The 18590-nt window shown below is 39.6% G+C and overlaps 1 protein-coding gene across 9 annotated transcripts in view; it reads left to right on the plus strand.

Annotated features, from left to right (window-relative positions):
* Positions 1–18590, plus strand: part of MAGI2 (membrane associated guanylate kinase, WW and PDZ domain containing 2) — a 1106753-nt gene that overhangs the window by 748589 nt on the left and 339574 nt on the right. For all 9 annotated transcript variants that reach the window (XM_065555069.1, XM_042859399.2, XM_065554827.1 and 6 more), the window contains exon 6: positions 12856–12935. In XM_065555069.1, coding sequence (XP_065411141.1) covers positions 12856–12935 — 80 coding nt within the window. The remainder of the gene's footprint in view (positions 1–12855; positions 12936–18590) is intronic.

Below are 18590 nucleotides of genomic sequence, written 5' to 3' on the forward strand. Positions count from 1 at the left end.
ATAGACAAGTTAACAGACTGCCTGAGCAGGTCATTTTCAAGTCAACACAAGTGGTCTTTCTGCCCGAATGTAGCCAGATGCATTTTCCAATGGTGATGGACTCCCCAGATAGATCTGTTTGCAAACAAGTCCATTAGAAAATGTCATCAATTCTACTCCATGCACGGCCTCAGTCCAGGCTCCATTACAGATGTCTTCCTGCTACCCTAGACAGAACAGCTCTAATACACTTTCCCCCAAATCCCACTACAACACAGAGTGCTACTAAAGATCAAGCAGGCTCACACCCAGGTTATATTAATAGCCTGAGTGTGGCCCCACCAACACTGGTTTTCTACTGTACTGGACCTTTCATTGGCAACTCCAGTCTCACTCCTGTTGCACCTGGATTTGGTCTCCCAAGACTACAATTGGCTGCTCCACCTGAACCTGCAGACCCTCCATTTAACAGCCTGGAAGTTACATGGCTAAATCCCAAGGAGCAGGCTTGCTCAGAGCACGTTTGCGATGTCTTACTAAGTAGTAGAAAGCCCTCGACCAGGGCTGCCTACCTGTCAAAATTGAGACGATTCTCTATTTGGGGTTGTCAAACCAGAGTCCTCAATTCAACACATACTAGAATATCTGTTGCACCTGAAGCAACAAGGCTTAACAATTTCCTCTATAAAGGTTCACCTGGCAGCAATATCGTCTTTCTATCCTCACATGGATAACTGTTCAATATTTTCTAATGATATGAAAATCATATTCCTTTAGAGCCTCAAAAAGTTGTACCCACAAATAAGGGAACCTGTTTCCCCATGGGACTTGAACTTGGTCTTGTTGAAACTTATGGGATCACCATTTGAGCCTTTAGCAATGTGCTACTTACTACACCTTTTGTGGAAGGTGGTTTTCCTAATAGCTATCATCTCTGCCAGAAGGATCACTGAACTGTGTGCCCTGACATCCAAACCATTGTATACAGTTTTCTTTAAAAATAAGGTATACTTACACCCTCATCTGAATTTTCTCTCTAAAGTAGTACCAAATTTTCATATCAACCAATCAATATAGTTACCTTTATTTTACCCAAAATTATACACAAATAGGGACAGGCTACTGCTACACACATTGGACATTAGAAGAGCACTGGCGTTCTACGTAGACAGGACCAAACTTTTTTGGCAATCCACCCAGCTGTTCAGAGCCATAGCAGACAGAATGAAAGGTCTTTCAGTCTCTTTTGAAAGAACTCAATCTTGGATAACTTCCTGTATCACTGTCTGTTATGATCTGGCAGGCAGTTCTCTGACTGACAAGCTGACTGCTCAGTCCGCAAGATCACAAGCAACCTCAGTGGCATTCCTCACGCAGGTCCCTATCCAGGAGATTTGTAAAGCAGCAACCTGGTCATTGGGTCAAACTTTTGCCTTCTATTATGCTATCACCCCATACTCTAGGGATGATGCCAAATTTGGTCAAGCTGTACTACTGTCTGTGTGTACATAAACTCTGATCCCACTGTCTATATTACTGCTTGAGTGTCACCAAGAGTGGAATGCACATGTGCAAACACTTGAAGAAAAAAATATTACTAACCTTTTGTAACTGTTGTTCTTTAAGATGTGTTGCACGTGTCCATTGCACGACCCACCCTCCTACTCCTTACATCTGAGTTATCCGGAAAGAAGGAACTGAGGAGGCTCAGGGTCATCTGGGCCCTTTATAGCTGTTTCGCTGGTGCATGGCAACAGAGGCACTCAACCTGCCTCAATGGGTACCACTGATGGAAAATGTTCTGTCAATTGTGTGCAGGGTGCACGCATATCAAGAGTGGAATGAACATATGCAACACATCTCAAAGAACAACAGTCATGAAAGGTTAATAACCATTTTTTCATGGTTTCCGGTCTGGGGTCTTCCACAGGAGATCCAACAGACTATCCAGGATCTCTCTTTTGAGGGACCAACCCTCTTTTCTCAGCAGACTGATGACTAGTTTCACAGTTTTAAGGACTCCAGGGCTGTGTTAAAGTCATTGGAGATTTACACTCCACTCCTTAAAGAGAAGCAATTCCACCCTCAGTCATTCCACCATTACCCGTCCTTTCTGCCTAGGAAACTGAGTCAGTCTGGGAAGAAAGGGAAACGTCATAGGAGGAAACTACCACCTCCTCATTGTTTGTCTTCATAAAGTTCTTCTAGACAGCCTGGAAATGCCAAGCAGTCCATTTCACTGCCTTGTTGAGGACAGCTTACCAACTTGCCTTATGCCTGTTTCTTCTATTCTTGTTTTTTCCAACAGATTATCCCAATGTGCTTGGACCCATATTACCAGATCAGTGGTTCCTAAGCATTGTGAAATTGGTATACACTATTTGACATGTTTCTATCCTCCCTTCCCCACCTCTCTTCCCCATTCCTCTTCAGAGACCATATTCTCACAAGGAGGCCTCACTTGGGATGTCCAGGCTCTCCTCCTGTTGGGAGCCACCGAGGAGGTCCCTCCTCTCCACAGAGGGAAAGGGTTTTATTCATGCTACTTCCTAATGCCAAAAGAAAAAAAGGAGGTCTCAGATCCACATTAGACATGTGAGAACTGAACAAATATATAAAGAAAATGTAATTTGAATGATCACTCTGGCATCCATTATTCCCTTCTGGATCCCAGTGACTGGTTTGCTGCCCTTGACTTGAGGGAGGTATATTTCCCTGTGACTATCCATAAAAGCCACAGGAAATTCCTCAGGCTTATGGTCAATGACTCCCATTTTTAGTTTACAGTCTGGCCCTTTGGCTTATCTGTGGCCCCACCAGTAGTTACAAAATGCATGGCAGTGGTGGCTGCGTTTTCCTAAGAAAAACAGGAGTACAAGTATTTCCATACCTGGACAACTAGTTGGTGAGAGTTTGGGCCAAAAGCCAGGTAGACTTCAGTGTGATCAAGATCCAGTCCCTCTTCATAGTTTTGGGTCTGCTGATCAATGAAGACAAGTTAGTCTTCTCCACTGTTCAGAGGATAGAGTTTATAAGACCGGTCTTGGCTTCTACAGTAGCCAGGCTTTCCTCCTGCAAGTCAGATTCCAGACTGTTAGCCATTTCATTAGACCTGAAGGCTCATCCTGCCATGATTGTAAAGAACTGCCTCAGACTTCTAGGGCACATAGCCTCATGGACATATGTGGTTCGGCATGCCAGACTTCATCTCAGGAAGTTGCAGAGCTCGGTGAGCTCAGTGTATTCCCTGATTAGTCAACCCACTGGACATGCTGGTTCACGTATCCACAGGAGTCTTTGAATTGGTGGATGAACCCAACCAATGCACATGTGGGAGTTCCCTTCGACCCCCCACCACCACCCACATTGACTGGTTACAGATGCTTCTTCTGTGGGTTGGGGATCCCTTCTGGGGAATCTTTGGACCTAAAGTCTCTTATCTGGCCAAGATTTAGCTCTTCACATAATCATAAGAGATTTGAGAGCCATTCATCTAGCCTATTGGGCTTTCCTTCCCCTCATCAAGGGAAAGACTCTATTTGTTCTTATGGCCAACACAGCAGCAATGCTCTGTGTTAACAGAAAGGAGAGACAGATTGAATTGTCTCTGTCAGGAGGTGATGCAGCTTTGGCAGTTTTTTATAATGATCATTATTCACCTCAAAGGTCCCACCTTCCAGGTGTCCAGAAGTGTCTGGCAGACCACTTGAGCAGATCTTTCGGCAGAGACCACAAGTGGTCTCTCTGGCCAGATATATTAAGACTCATTTTTCAAACCTGGGTGTTCCTCACATAGAACTGTTTGCAACTCATCCCAACAGGAAATGTTAGCTTTTTTGTTCAAGAGCAGGTCACAGTCTAATAATACTTTGGATCTTCACAACATCCCATGGCAACAAATTCCACAGGTCGGCTGTGTGTTGTGTGAAGAAGCACTTCCTTATGTTTGATTTAAACCTACTGCCTATTAATTTCATGTGACTCCTAGTTCTTGTGTTATGTGAAGAGGTAAATAACACTTCCCTATTCACTTTCTCCATGTCATTCATGATTTTATAGACTGTATCATATCCCCCCCTTAATCATCTCTTTTCCAAGCTGAACTGTCCCAGTCTTTTTAATCCCTCCTTATATGGAAGTTGTTCCATATCCCTAACCATTTTCTTTGCCCTTCTCTGCACTTTTTCCAATTCTAACATATCTTTTGTCAGATGGGGTGACCATAGCTACATGCGGTATTAAAGGTGTGGGTGTACTGTGGATTTATATAGTGGCATATGATATTTTTTGTCTTATTACCTATCCCTTTCCTGCTGGTTCCTAACACTTTTTTGACTGCCGCTGCAGTTCACAAGAAACAGAGAGGAAAAATCACTATGTCCCCAAATGACAGCCCCACTCAGAAAAGAAATGGTAACATATATGCCTACTTTAAGAGGGGTTTGCAAGCAATATAACTTTACAAACAATATAAAAAAACTTCACTTTATATTATTGTTACTTATTATTTCTATTACTGTGGCCTCTAGGATGGTTTAACATTCTTTTCAGATTCTTATTTTAGAGACAATTTTGCGATGATGTTTTCATAAAATGTATAAAATCACCAAACTAAATAAAGCTTGCACTTCTTACACTTCTGTATGTGCTAATAACATGACTAACACTCTAGATAGCCTCAAGAGTATGCAAGTCTGAAAAGAGCAGAAATTGTTGAAACACAAGTGATCTTTGCTGAAAAGGGCAAAATATGCGTATTCAAGAAAAAATAATAAACATAGTAACTTCCCCCAAATAGAGCATATAGGAGCTTTCCTGAGGGGTAGCTCAAACATGCGTCTGATTCTTTCCCCATGCACATATGTAATTTTTTTTGCACATTTTTAATGCTTTGATAGAAGCCACTGTGGAACTGTATAATGTGTATCTATTTTTTAACCCTGTGCAAGAAAAGCTGTATGATTTATGTATGTTATTTTTTGTAACGAAAACACCAAGTTGCTACAGTGATAAGAACTACAGGAATCAATTCAGTTGAAAACAAACATATATTTCACAAGAAATAAAGTGAATGCAAATAACTCTGCTGTTTATAAAGCAAAGCCTACCCATAAATTCTTTTGATGGTGCAGCTTCCTTTCTTTACTGAAAATGTGATGGTTTATACAACAGTTGTAGCAATCACCATCTTTCACTTGCGCCAGTCTATGTTACATTAAGCCGAGAAATCAGAGGTACAGACTGGATAAAAAGAGTGCAATAAATATGTGCAAAAAATTAAGATATATTTTTGAATAATGTAAGTGTTAGAATACAGAATTGCTCAGCCTCCAAAATGTAAGATTATTTGCTAGGTCCTGAACTAAATGCGATCTCTTTGATCATTTGGTTCTTCATATTGTTCAGATTTCACAGGGTTAAGCTTAGATGCCATGCTGTGGAGATGCCGTTAAATTGCCTCTTTGTTTATGAGTCAGTTTGGTTAATGGCATAAAAGAGGCTCCGTTTGCTTTAGTGAAAAACAGAAAGATAAAAAGACAACAAAAACCTATTTGTTTAACACCATCTCCCCAAAGAGTGGTAAACACCATATCATGATTATTAAATTATAGATAAAAACAGACATTTTAAAATGTAAATCACACTAGGTGGAAAAAAATGTCATTACTGTGCAGTTTCTATTCCTGCTACATTTGAGGTTTTTGTGAATTGTTCATTTAAACTCCAAGGACTCCAAGCAGTAAGTGATCTCAGTTTCTTTAGCTTTCCCAGGTATACCCAGAGGATTTAGATTTCAAGGGGAGAATATTTTCCTAAGTTCTCCTCAAACTAACCTAACTAAATTTTTAAGCAAGTTCGTATAGCAAAACACTCCCATTGGAATGAACGTGGCAGACTTAGAAGGGAAGCAAAAGCAATTTGATAAAAAGAAGGATAACTATCTGTATACTTTATTATTGTTAATCACGGATGGCCAGTTTAACACCATACAAAACACATTGGAAGGCGCTGTCTCTTCCCCTAGGTCTAAGTAGACAAGACATTTCAGACACAAAGTTCTCAGGATGGTTCAGTGATACTTCTGTAGAGCATACATAGGTTGGTTGGTTTGTTTCCATTTTTGAAATAGGTGCGTGACTGTGTGTTTGCCTAGGTGAGTTAACATTGATAGGCTAAGAGAAAAAACAGGAAACACATACCTCCATGTGATGCTCACCAATATTTGTTATGAGGAGCAATTCACACACAGTTCTTGGTGCTCCCTTACAGCCTCCCTTTTATATATACATCCAAATATTCAAACATAGGCATCTAAACAGGAGTCAATCCCCTGCATTTATTTTTATTTAGAATATATGATAACAAGAACATGCAATAATTAAAATGGCTATTTGTAAATAGCACATTCCAACAGAAGTCTCCAGTTCTGCCTCTTTTCTCCCACTTTAAACAGAACTGATGAGTGTGACCCGTCTCAGTTTGCACGCACAAGTCATAATCATCTAAGGGGGGGAGGGATAGCCTGCTAAACCCAGGGTTGTGAGTTCAATCCTTGAGGGGGCCACTTAGGGGTCTGGGGCAAAATCAGTACTTGGTCCTGCTAGTGAAGGCAGGGGGCTGGACTCAATGACCTTTCAAGGTCCCTTCCAGTTCTAGGAGATAGGATATCTCCATAAATTTAATTTATAATGTTTTTTCAATTTTCCTCTCGTCCAAAAAGCTGTTACAAAAAATCCTTTAGCCCTCCAGTGAAGCAAATGCTTAAGAGAAGAGATGAACCTTGCACTGTCAATAGGTGCAATAGGCAAAGGTCAATAGGCACTGTCTCCTTTGGATCATTTGTAAACAATGCCCACTGGTGCCTTATTAAAATAAATACAACAATATTAAAAGCTCTGTAAAGCCCCAATTCAGCAAAGCATTTAATCTCATTCTTAACTTTAAGTAAATGCATAAATCTACCACTATTCAGTAAATCCCTAAGCATGTATTTTTAAATGAGAATGCTTGAGTGCTTTGCTGAACTGGGACCTGGAAAACTGAGGTGATTAGGTTCTTTCTGCCACCCCAAATGATGATACAAACCTCCTCAGGACCTTTCCCCGTAGCTCTTTTTTACAGTGCATCTCTACGGTGCACATCAGGAGACAGGGCTCCCCTTCTATCTGTGAATGAGGCCTGTCTGTACCAGTATCACCATCGTCTCCTGGAGAGTTCTGCATCATCAGGCTCCTCTGAGATTGATTCCTAGGCTCCCGTTATTCTTGTACAATATTTACATGCCACACTGAATTGATGAGTTTCCTATCAAGCATAGTATGATCATATGCCGCTACTGATCTTGGGGCCCTAATATAACTCATAGTAGGAAACTAAGACAAGCCACCCTTGACTTATTCTCTCCAAGGCCATTTCCTTGTACCCAGTGACTGTCCTGCCACTGGCGAATTTACTAAAATTGAGGAAACGTTCGGCGGCGCTTTAAAGGGCCCGGGGCTCCCTGCAGCGGCCGGAGCACCAGGCCCTTTAATTCGCCTCTGAGCCTTGGGGCTCCCAGCCGCCTCTGCAGCTGGTAGCTCTGGGGTGATTTAAAGGCCCTGGGGCTCCCAGCCAGAGCCCCAGGGCTTTAAATCTTGCAATCTTTTCCGGTTGAGGCCATGCCTCTTCCGGTTGAGGCCACGCCTCTTCCGGTTGAGGCCACGCCACCGCTCAGTACTCCGGCGTACTGGTAAGTCCTTTACGTTACTTTCCCCCCTGATTACAGCCAAGAGAAGAGGGACTACAAAATTGCAATTCTAGAGCCCTATTTTCCTGTCACTGTACCTGCACATATCTTAACTAAACTGCTTGAAATCAGTATTAATCCAGCTGAAAAATGTTACACATCCAGAGCTCTGCCTGAGATATGAGTAAAAGGCTGAGCATTTAGAACAAAAAATCAAAAAGGCAGAAGAAATACAGTGGGATATTGGATCTCTGTCTGTCTCATATGTTCTCCTTTGCCTGAACTTTTACATTGTGGACCTTCTTGAATGCTGTGCAGTACATTGAAAAACCCATATGTGATCTGTCTCTCAGCTGTCTTGAACTATATACTGGCAAATATCCCTTTCATAAGGCATTTCACAATAACATGCAAATTACATAGCTGGAGAGAGCCACCGTTTGCAATTAATTTATGGTGTTTTCAAGAGACATTAAAGACAATTACTCTTGGAAACCACGGCCCATATTCCTTTCAGAAATGTTTCAGAAGATTGTCTGAAGTCTCTCTTAATACAAGAGATTGAATCTGTCAAAGCGCTTGAAACTGACAGATTGCTAATGCTATTTCATCAAACAAAAACGACACTAAAATAGTGCGGTGTCTTGCACATATCCACAAAAATTAGGAAATGCATTGTTGAGGCCAGATTTTTGAAGGTATTTAGGCTCCCAAAGATGCAGATAGGCACCCAGTGGGATTTTCAAAAGCACGTAGAAGCCTAACTCCTATGGGAGTTAAGGACTTAGGTACTTTTGAAAATCTCACAAGCTGCCTATCTGTATCTTTAGGTGACTGCATAGCTTCAGAAATCTGGCCCTCAGTGTCCAATATCTGAGGACACTGGCACACATAGTAACATTAGCTAGGCAGCCTGTTGTGCCTCAGTAATGGGCATCTAATGCTTCTATGTGCATTTTCCTGCTTTTCTGCTGCACCGAGAGGTGAACCTCAACCCCTGTGCAGAGCAGTTTTTCTCAAAAGTTGTAACTTGGTCCCAAGCTGAACATTTCTATGTACATTTTCAGCATGCAGTAAATTTTGTTTTTAAATGGGCTCAGGTTATGTGAAAATGGATAGCCCTACAGCTGCCACATCAGCATGAGCAGCAGTAATGTTCACACTGCTGTATTGCATTGCTGCCCGCTCCAGGACACCACCCTAGCGGTAACAGGATACTTCAATCTCCTTCTAGATAGAGAGCACTATTAGTATTCCTGTGTATGTATATCTTATGGCACCATTCACCTTTGATATCTAGAGGTATCGTATATCTACACTAGAAACTCTACAGTGGTGCAGCTGTGCTACATTACAGTACAGCTGTGACATTGTAATGTAGTGTAGTGTAGACACTTTCTCCAACAATGGAAGGGCTTCTTCCATTGCTCTAGTAAATCCACTTCTCCAAGAGGTACTATTAGGTCTGCACTGGGGCCTAGGTCAGCTTTACTATATAGCAACGTAGCTAGGTCAACCTAAGTTTTAGGTATAGACCAGTCTTAGGTTTAGTGGTGCCAAGTGCGGTAGTAGATTTTGTGTTGTGCCCTCCACACTCCTGAAAATAGACAGAGTTCTACCATCTATTTCTGTCACTCTATCATAGGCACATATATGGCCCCCATTATTACAGTGTCTGAGTACCTCATACTCTGAAATGTATTTATCCTTACAATACTCTGGTGAGGTAGGAAAGTGCTATTATCCACATTTTACAGCTGGGGAACAGGAGCACAAAGAGTCTAAGGTCATACAAGAGGTCGGTAGCAGAGTGGGGAATTGAACCAAGGTCTTCTGAGTTCCAGGCTGGCACCCTAACCAGTGGACAGTCCTTCCTTTCATTCCACATAAGCCATATGGAGAATAATTTTTGCATGAAACTTCATAATTTTCCTGTGTTAATATCATACTTTGGTTATAATAAAACATTTCTATAGCCCACTAGTACATAGTATTGGCAATTTCAGTTAAAACAGCAATAATTATGTAATTGATTTTTGGCTACATTATTAGGTTTAGCTACTTTCATTTTGTATTTTAGGCATTATTCAGCAGATTCACAGACTTCTACGTACATAGACTCTAGGCTTCTGCACAATTTCTCCCTTGTACACTGGTAAACAAATTAGGATGAATTAAAATCTTTCCCTACTACCATGTTCCGGGGGCATAGCATAGTGTAAAAGCCTATGGGAACTTTGACATCGAAACTCTTTCCATGGCTTTTGGCTTTAAGAAGCTGCTTTTGATTTCAAGGGGGAATCTTGCCCTCAGTAGCAGAGATGTAATTTTGTTCAGGAATTCTACACCTGCCTTTCAGTTCAGTTACAACATACAGTAATCAGGCTCATGGAAATGATGTAGGGGAGACTTTCTGAGCATGCCTTCCAGTGATGAAGTAGGGTTCTTTGCTGAATAACCGAAGAGAAGCCAGGGAAAAATGTTAATTGCACTGCAGCTATATTTCTTTCTGGATGCTTTTACTGCATCACCTCACCCCTTTCACTCAGTCAGTGATACCAGCCTTGAATGCCTGTTTGTGCATTTTCTCAATTGCCTTTGCATTTCCTCTCAAGCTGCCCTGTATAAATGGACTAATCTGAACTAATCTGTAAAACCACTACCTTCTCTTTCAAATCTGTCCGCGGGACTCGCATCTGTTACGACACCTGCAAGAAGCCAGCTGACCACTGATGGTTAGTATGAGTGGCAGTGTGGATAGCTGATATTAAGAATAATTTTAAAAGGGTTTTAATGGTTCAGCAACATTAATGTGTGCACATAGTTTGTGTAACAGTGTGATATTAGTGTTGTTATGTATATTAATATAATGCCCTTGTTCTGCCTTCCTCTTTCTCTCCTATTGTTTGCTATGCTTACTGGTTAGGTTTTGGTGTTTTAATTAGATTATTAACTGCTTATCCTGGCCACAGCTTACAAACAAGGAGAAGTTGAGTCTTTAGGAAAGTTACACCTATGTTGGAACAGTACTTAACTGTTTTCTGGTTAATTTCTTAGATCTAACAAAATCCTTGGAAAATGCAAGTCACTAGTTCACACTTTAAATAGTAATATTGCTCTCAGTTTTCAAACTCAGGTGCCTAAATTTGGGACCTAAATGTCCTTTTTGGTGCCTAAATAAAAACCCATTTTAGACACCTACTATGAGCATTGACTTAAATGTGTAGTTAAATGATGCATCAACTCATCATATAGATTTGGTAACATGTTGGAGAGTTCTTAAGTTGCTCTAGGCTGAGGCAAAGTGGATAGACCACTCAACTGGGACTCTGGAGTTCTTAGTTCTATTTCTGGCTCTGCTGCTGGGTGACTTTAGGGGAGTCACTTCACAGCTATGTGCCTCAGTTTTTCCTATCTGTAAAATGGGGGTGGTGATACTGACTTTCTTTGCAAAGTGCTTTAATCTACTGATGAAAGTGTTATATAAGAGCTATTTATTATTATTCGAGGAAGCCTGAAGGAAAGTGCTGGTGGATTCCTGCTGACTCACTGTAGCAAGTGGGGCTCACTATCCCTACCCTAGCTTACAGGCAGGTGGGAGTGGTTCTAGAGAAGCTCTAGGCAGAACAGTCCTCAGGGAAGAACCCTAGCCACAGATGATTTGAAGTATGGGCTGAAGGCTTGGGTTGGAAGTTACTTTATTATTATTAATTTCTACATAAATAAAGCCACAACCCAGAGGAGGGTGGGACTTTACTCTATTCAACATCTGTAGACTGTGTTTTGGTGTAGGGTAGGAAAGCCACCTGCTCCCAATGCCTAAAATGGGTATTTAAATGCCTGAATACAAATTTAAGTGGCTACTTCAGGCGTCCAAATTTGAAAATTGGCCTTATTATTATTGGTGAAATCAAGGCAAAGAGGAGAATTGACATACCCAAGAGTACATAGGTAGTCAGGATAGGAGTAGGGATTAGAAAGCAGGACTTTCTTATGCTTAATGGAAGGATCATACCACTGGACCAGATCTCACTATGTATATAAATCAATACCAGTAATTGATAAATTACAAAATGTATCCAGATCAATTTTTGACTGGCTGCCTGGTTCTGTCTACTTTTCACTAACATTTACAACAAGTGCTTTAAATACATTTTAAATTAGACAGCAAATGTTATATTAATAATCTAAATAATTCAGTAATATATAAAACTGTACAAAGTGAGCAGCCTCCTAGGATGTGTTAGATAAATAAAACATGCCTTAGAAAGGGATGTCAGTGTTAGAAGACAGGCACCTGTGCAAATATGAGAATAATTGTTACATCTCCTTCCCATTTTATAGCCTTCCTTTCTTGGCATTGTATTTTTTATTTGGCTCCAAATTCAAAAGGAAGTGGAAAGGGTATACATTAAAAAAGCTTGTTTTAACTCTGATTAGATGCTCTGTGTGTCAATTCATTTGGCAAAATACTCTCCTGGAAAACAATTTGTACCAGTTCAGAGACTATTTCATTGCTGATTCCTGAAAGATCTATTCTGAATATAGCAAAATAGCCACATGATTCATTCAGCTTGTGCAAAATACATCTTATCGTGGTAGAAGAATTAGATATGGAATAGATAAAGGTTGGTTAAACAAAGTGTCATTAATCACTCTGTTAGAAAATGTAGACTTTGCAGGAGCACACTATAATTTGCATCATTTTTGCAATGCCTTGCCAGCATGGCTGTTAAGAAATAACAAACACGTATGTTTGAAAAGGACAGGTTTAAGATGAAAATAATTCTATCCAAAAACTCTGAGGATGGTATGGAATCCTGTCAACCTCACTCATTCAACTAGAGAACACTGTATTTGTAATAAATTCCTTTTGCTCTGGATGAGTTCTGCATTTTCAATGAGGTTAACTTGGCAACATTCTAGTTGATTTTAATAAAAATAGCTGCTTTGAGGACAGGGAGCTGAGGTTGCCAAATTTACAGCTGCCTTGCACAATTACTCTTACACCTCCTTCAGGGCTACTTAGAACCAGTAAGCAAATTAAGTGTATCGATTGCAATTTTGTTGGACTAACCCTTTTTTTCTTAAGGAATAAACTTGATTCCTTTCAGTATGTGTCTGCTCAGAGTGATCTCTTTTCTTTTCAGCCATAACACAAAGACAACATCATGGCTGGATCCACGACTTGCGAAAAAGGCTAAACCTCCTGAAGAGTGCAAAGAAAATGGTAGGTTATTAAGTTTTCATTGCTGCTCAGAAAGGATTTGTCTTTGTGTGTGTGTGTGTCTCTCTGAATTCTTAAAAAAGGAAGGCATTTTACGGACTGATAAAAGGTGTTTAATTGCTGCTTTGGTTATAAGCCATAAGTGATACAGTATTCTCAATGTGCCATGTGTTTCTGCTTTTTATTCCCACTTTCTGATGATATCTAAAGCTGAGGATCGCAAGTGTGTTTTATGTCTGTTTTGTTTTTTGACTCCTTGACTGACCCCTCTCCCTTGTCTCCCACTGAGAACTTTGGTCTGCAGAACAGAATCTCTTTTAAGATTCTGAGCTTTCAGTCTACAAGAAACGCAGTTCATAAGGGAAACCAACAGCACCATGAGAAATGAATATTATTTTATTTGATTTTAAATCCACAGTGCTGTGCTAGTTAGTATTTAAACAAAACAGTGTCTGATAGAACTGAGTGCGCCGCGGGGGGGCGGGGAGGGGGGGGTGGAGGAGAGAACAGTCACTATTACAGTTCCAGGCCAGATATTTGGTGTTGCAATAAAAATAGTTTAAAAAATAAAAACAAAAATAAGATTGGAGACATTTAAAAGAAATATATTCGTTATGAAAAACAGATACAAGTGTATTTTGGCTAAAAAATATATCAACTGTGAGATATAGCTCTCATCAAACTGTATATCTTTATGTACACTCTATAGCTTTTCAGATTTTCTCTAGTAAAGTTTCTGTCATTAAAGCAATTTAATAAAATTATGTTAATAAATGCATTCTAATGAATCTTTTTCTTAGATGGTATATTTAAATTGTCCTATATTTCAGTGTTGGTTCAGCTCACCAAGTATCATAAGGTGGGAAGGGAATGATATTATTATTTTATTATTATTATTATTATTATTTTATTTTGAGCCATAGAAAAAGATACAGGGGATTTTACACCTGCATTATATATGCATTAGTTTAAAACTTATTTTGTGAATATGTGTTTAATGTAACATAAAATACTAGATGTTTTCATACACCTCATTTGATTTATGTGAAACTGCCATTATACCTAATATTGATTAATGTAAACATTATCAGTAGAAGGGTAATTTTATGCCATTTTGCTCTGGTAAAAGACAGATAATCATTGATGAATATTTGGGTGTATAAAATGTAAGGTCAGAGGTATGGTACAAAATGTTCTCTTATTTTATATAAATCTGTGCAGTTTTTAAATACCCATTCATTCCAAGAATCTCTCCCCATTTCAGCAGTAATCCTGATTTTCGCTTCTGACATGAAAAATATCACATCTGAATAATTTCGTGATACATTTTTTCCAGCACTGATATGCTAGTTCCCCATGTCTTAAGTGCTACAATGCATACAGTAGAAGTATTACTGACACAAAACAAGGGGACTTGAGTTTTGCATTAGAAATGTGTCTCACACATGTTACTTGTATGACATATCATTGCCCAGTGCTTAGTGGTGCGTTGTCTTGAGTTTAAAAAACAAAACAAAACTAGACAGTGATACATCAGACATTGTTGAAAACAAATATATATTGCTCCTTTTCCCAGCAGTTGCAATTTACCGAAACTGCAACAACTATTTAAATGTCAAAAATTGAAATAATTTCAGATTATATATAGGATTATTTTGCAGCTATTTGACTAGGGTGTTACTGCATAGCACTCGCGGTCGCCTCTCGCTTTCAAGAGTTGCTCAGCTCATTAATGCAAAGTACTTGAAGTGAAGCATAAAAGATTGTAGGGAGAGATCTTATGCTCTTTTCCTCAAAGTAAAGCTCTCTGATGTAACATACACAATTTTCCTGTAGTTCGTTGCTTGCTCAAGATAGAAATTGCTTGGCTTCTTTAATTTTTTGAGTCTCCACAGAAATACAGGCCCCTCAAAATGGCAGATGCTTGTGAGGAGCTTTACCAGCTTACCATTAACGTCTGACATTGGGGAGTTTAATTTGGCACACAAGGTTTTTTTAGATTTAATGCCAATTAAAGTACTAACTTTATACTGGTTTCAGCTAAAGCTGTGTAAATTTGTTTTATGCCAAAGAAATTATTTGCTCTTTACAGTTTATGATCTACTAAAGTTCACTTCTAGGTGGAGATTCAGACTTCTAGGAAGTCAATGGTGCTTAAATAGGAAATGATACGTACTTTGTTTTCTATATTGTTGTTATTTTTAGGGTTCATGTTTCTGCAAGTTAGTTTCATTGTCACTCACGGTTTGTGCTTTATTTATTTTATCCTGATCTGATGGTGTCAAATTTGCAAATGAACTGGAGCTCAGAAGTTTCTCTTTGGAGTCTGGTCCTGAAGTTTTTTTGCTGTAAGATGGCTACCTTTACATCTGCTATTGTGTGGTCAGGGAGGTTGAACACTTCACTGATTTGACACCATCAGATCAGTATTAAACAAAGACTATGAATGGCTATCCAACTACAGAAGCAGTTTCTCCTCCCTTGGTGTTCACACCTCAACTGCTAGCAGAGCACCTCACCCTCCCTGATTGAACTAACCTCGTTATCTCCATACTGATTTATACCTGCCTCTGGAAATTTCCATTACTTGCATCTGAAGAAGTGAGGTTCTTACCCACGAAAGCTTATGCTCCCAATACTTCTGTTAGTCTTAAAGGTGCCACAGGACCCTCTATTGCTTTCTACATTTTTGGGCCACTGACCTCTAGGGTTTCCTCCACTACAGACAAAGCCTCTACTTCCGGTTGTTCTGTGTTCTTTGACAAACACTAATTCTCCACTCTCATTGACTCCCAAGCCTCCAGTCCCAGTTCCTTATTTATTACCTTTGTTATCCTCTAAACCTTCTCACACAGGGCTTCCTGCTCACTCTTCTCCTATAATCCCACCTGCCACTCACTGCCCATCAGAGAGGCAGGGTGGAGACTTGATGTCTATTGTCTGCCCTGACCTGCTGTGTGACTTTTGGCAAGTCACTTCACTTCTCTGTGCCTCTGATTCCCCATCTATCATACCTATTTCAACAGTAATTTCTCTGAGGCAGGGACTGTCTGTTACTATGTGTATATACACTGCCTCACACAATGAGGGCCTGATCTCTGTTGGGGGCCTTCAGGTGCTACCATAATACTACTAAATAAAGATGGTCAGGAATTTTCCATCACAAATCATTCCGACATAAAAGGTAGTTTTTGCAGAATTTCAATTTTCTACCGAAAATTTTGATTTTGCCAAAAAGATTGATTTTCTGTTGGGAAAATTGAAATAATATATTTCATTTGGCTCAGTTTGACCTGAATTAGAATACTTCCTTTCTCTTTTAAAGAGGACCCAAAACACTTAGTTTTAAATCAGTTCAAAAAGCATTATACTGCATTTATTTATGATGCATTGAGAGTTGTAGTTCTGGCCCCCATTCCCTCCCATGGACCAGACTCCCTGAATGACTACATCTCCCATGATAACAAACAAATAATAACAATAATAATAATTAATAATAATTAATAGCCTCTTATATAATGCTTTTCATCAATACATCACAACGCCCTTGACAAAGGAGGTCATTTATTTCAGCATCATAATTTCCATTTTACAGATGGAGAAACTGAGACACAGGGGGGAAAAGTGACTTATATTTCCTCTCATAGTGCATCATGGGAGTCATGATTTTTAGTGCTTCCTGAAAGAGAGAATCTGGCCATGGAGCCTTGAGAGAATGGGTGGGAGCAGAAATACATTTCCCATAAGGCAACAGGGAAATGCAATTTGATGTTGAAATGCATTTCAACAAACCAAAATGAAACACGTCAGTATCAGGAATGTCAAAATGTTTCATTTTGATCAAAATTGTCTAAACAAAATGTTTTGACATTTCCAATCAATTTCTTTTGGAATGTTGGCATTTTGACTTTTTTGGCCAGTTTCAAGATGAAAACAAATGTTGAAATGATGGAATTTCTTATGGAAAGGAAATTCTGAATTTTGCTCAGCTCAGTAACAATTCTGCCCCCATTAGTGGTTCCCATCAGTCAGTATCATAGAATCACAGAAATGTAGGGCTGTAAGGGACCTTGAGAGGTCATTAACTCCAGAGCCCTACAATGAGACAGGACCAAGTAAACCTAGACCATGCCTGACATATATTTGTCAAACCTATTCTTAAAAACCTCCAATGATGGGATTTCACAACCTCCCTTGGAAGCCTACGCCAGAACTTAACTACTCGTATAGTTAGAACATTTGTCCTAATATCTAACCTAAAGCTCTCTTGCTGAAGATTAAGCCTGCTACTGCTTGTCCTACCTTCAGTGGAAATGGAGAACAGTTGATCCCCATCCTCTTTATAAGAGCCCTTAATATATTTGAAGATTGTTATCAGGTCCCTCAGTCTTCTTTTCTTAAGACTAAACATGGCCAGTTTTTTTTTAACTTTTCCTCATAGGTTAGGTTTTCTAAACCTTTTATAATTTTTGTTGCTATACTTTGGACTCTCTCCAATTTATTTACATCTTTCCTAAAATGTGGCACCCAGATTTGGACATAGTAGTCCTGCTGAAGACTGAAGCAAAATAGGCATTAAAAACCTCAGCCTTCTTGATGTCATCAGTTATTAGCTCTCCTTCCCCAGTAAGTAGAAGACGTACACTTTCCTTCATCTTTCTCTGGCTCCCAATGTATTTAAAGAACCTCTTCTTTTATGTCCTTGGCTAGGTGTAATACATTTTGTGACTTAGCCTTTTTTGTCCCTAATAGTCCTCCTCAGCAATTTGTCCATGTTTCCCCTTTTTATAGGATTCCTTTTTGATTTGCAAGTCATTAAAGAGCTCTTGATGCACCCGAATTGGCCTCTTACTATTCTTCCAATCTTCCCTTCGCATCGGTATAGTTTGCAGTTGTGCCTTTTTAATATTGTCTCCTTGAGAAACTGCCACCTCTCCTTAACTCCTTTGTCCCCTACATTTTCTTCCCCTGGGACCTTACCTACCAATTCTCTCAGTTTGTTAAAGTCTGCTTTTTTATAGTCTATTGCCTTATTCTGTTGCTCCCACTCCTTTCTATCCTTAGATTTATGAAATCTGTCATTTCATGATAACTTTCACCTAAATTGCCTTCCACAATGTAGCTAGTTCCTCCCTGTTGGTCACAATCAAGTCTAAAATGGTTGTCTCCTGGTTACTTCCTCCACCTTCTGAAAGAATAAGTTGTCCCCAATACATTCCAAGAACTTACTGGAAATTTTGTGTTTTGCCAGAGTATTTTTCAACAAATGTCTGGGTAATTGAAGTCTCCCATTACTACCAGGTCTTACATTTTGGATATTTCTATTTGTTCTAGAAATGCCTTCTCCACCTCTTCTTTCTGATTTGGTAGTCTATAATAACCTCACTCACCCACCACTACCATCTACCGTAACATCACCTCTGTTTTTCCCCTTTTATTTTTTCTCAGAGACTTACAACTGCCTCTTACCTCCTTCTGGACCTTAGAATAAGTGTCTGTATTCTTGATGTATATGCCATACCTCATCCCTTTTTTCCTTCCTGAACAAGCTTCCAATATTCCAGTCATGAGATTTATCCCACCAAGTCTCTGTGATACCAATTAAGTCATATTTTAGCTTATGTATTAGTTCTTCCAGTTCTTCCTGTTTGTTCTCCA

This window comes from Chrysemys picta, chromosome 1 (genome assembly GCF_011386835.1).
Source record: "Chrysemys picta bellii isolate R12L10 chromosome 1, ASM1138683v2, whole genome shotgun sequence".
In the NCBI taxonomy this organism is placed as follows: Eukaryota; Metazoa; Chordata; order Testudines; family Emydidae; genus Chrysemys; species Chrysemys picta.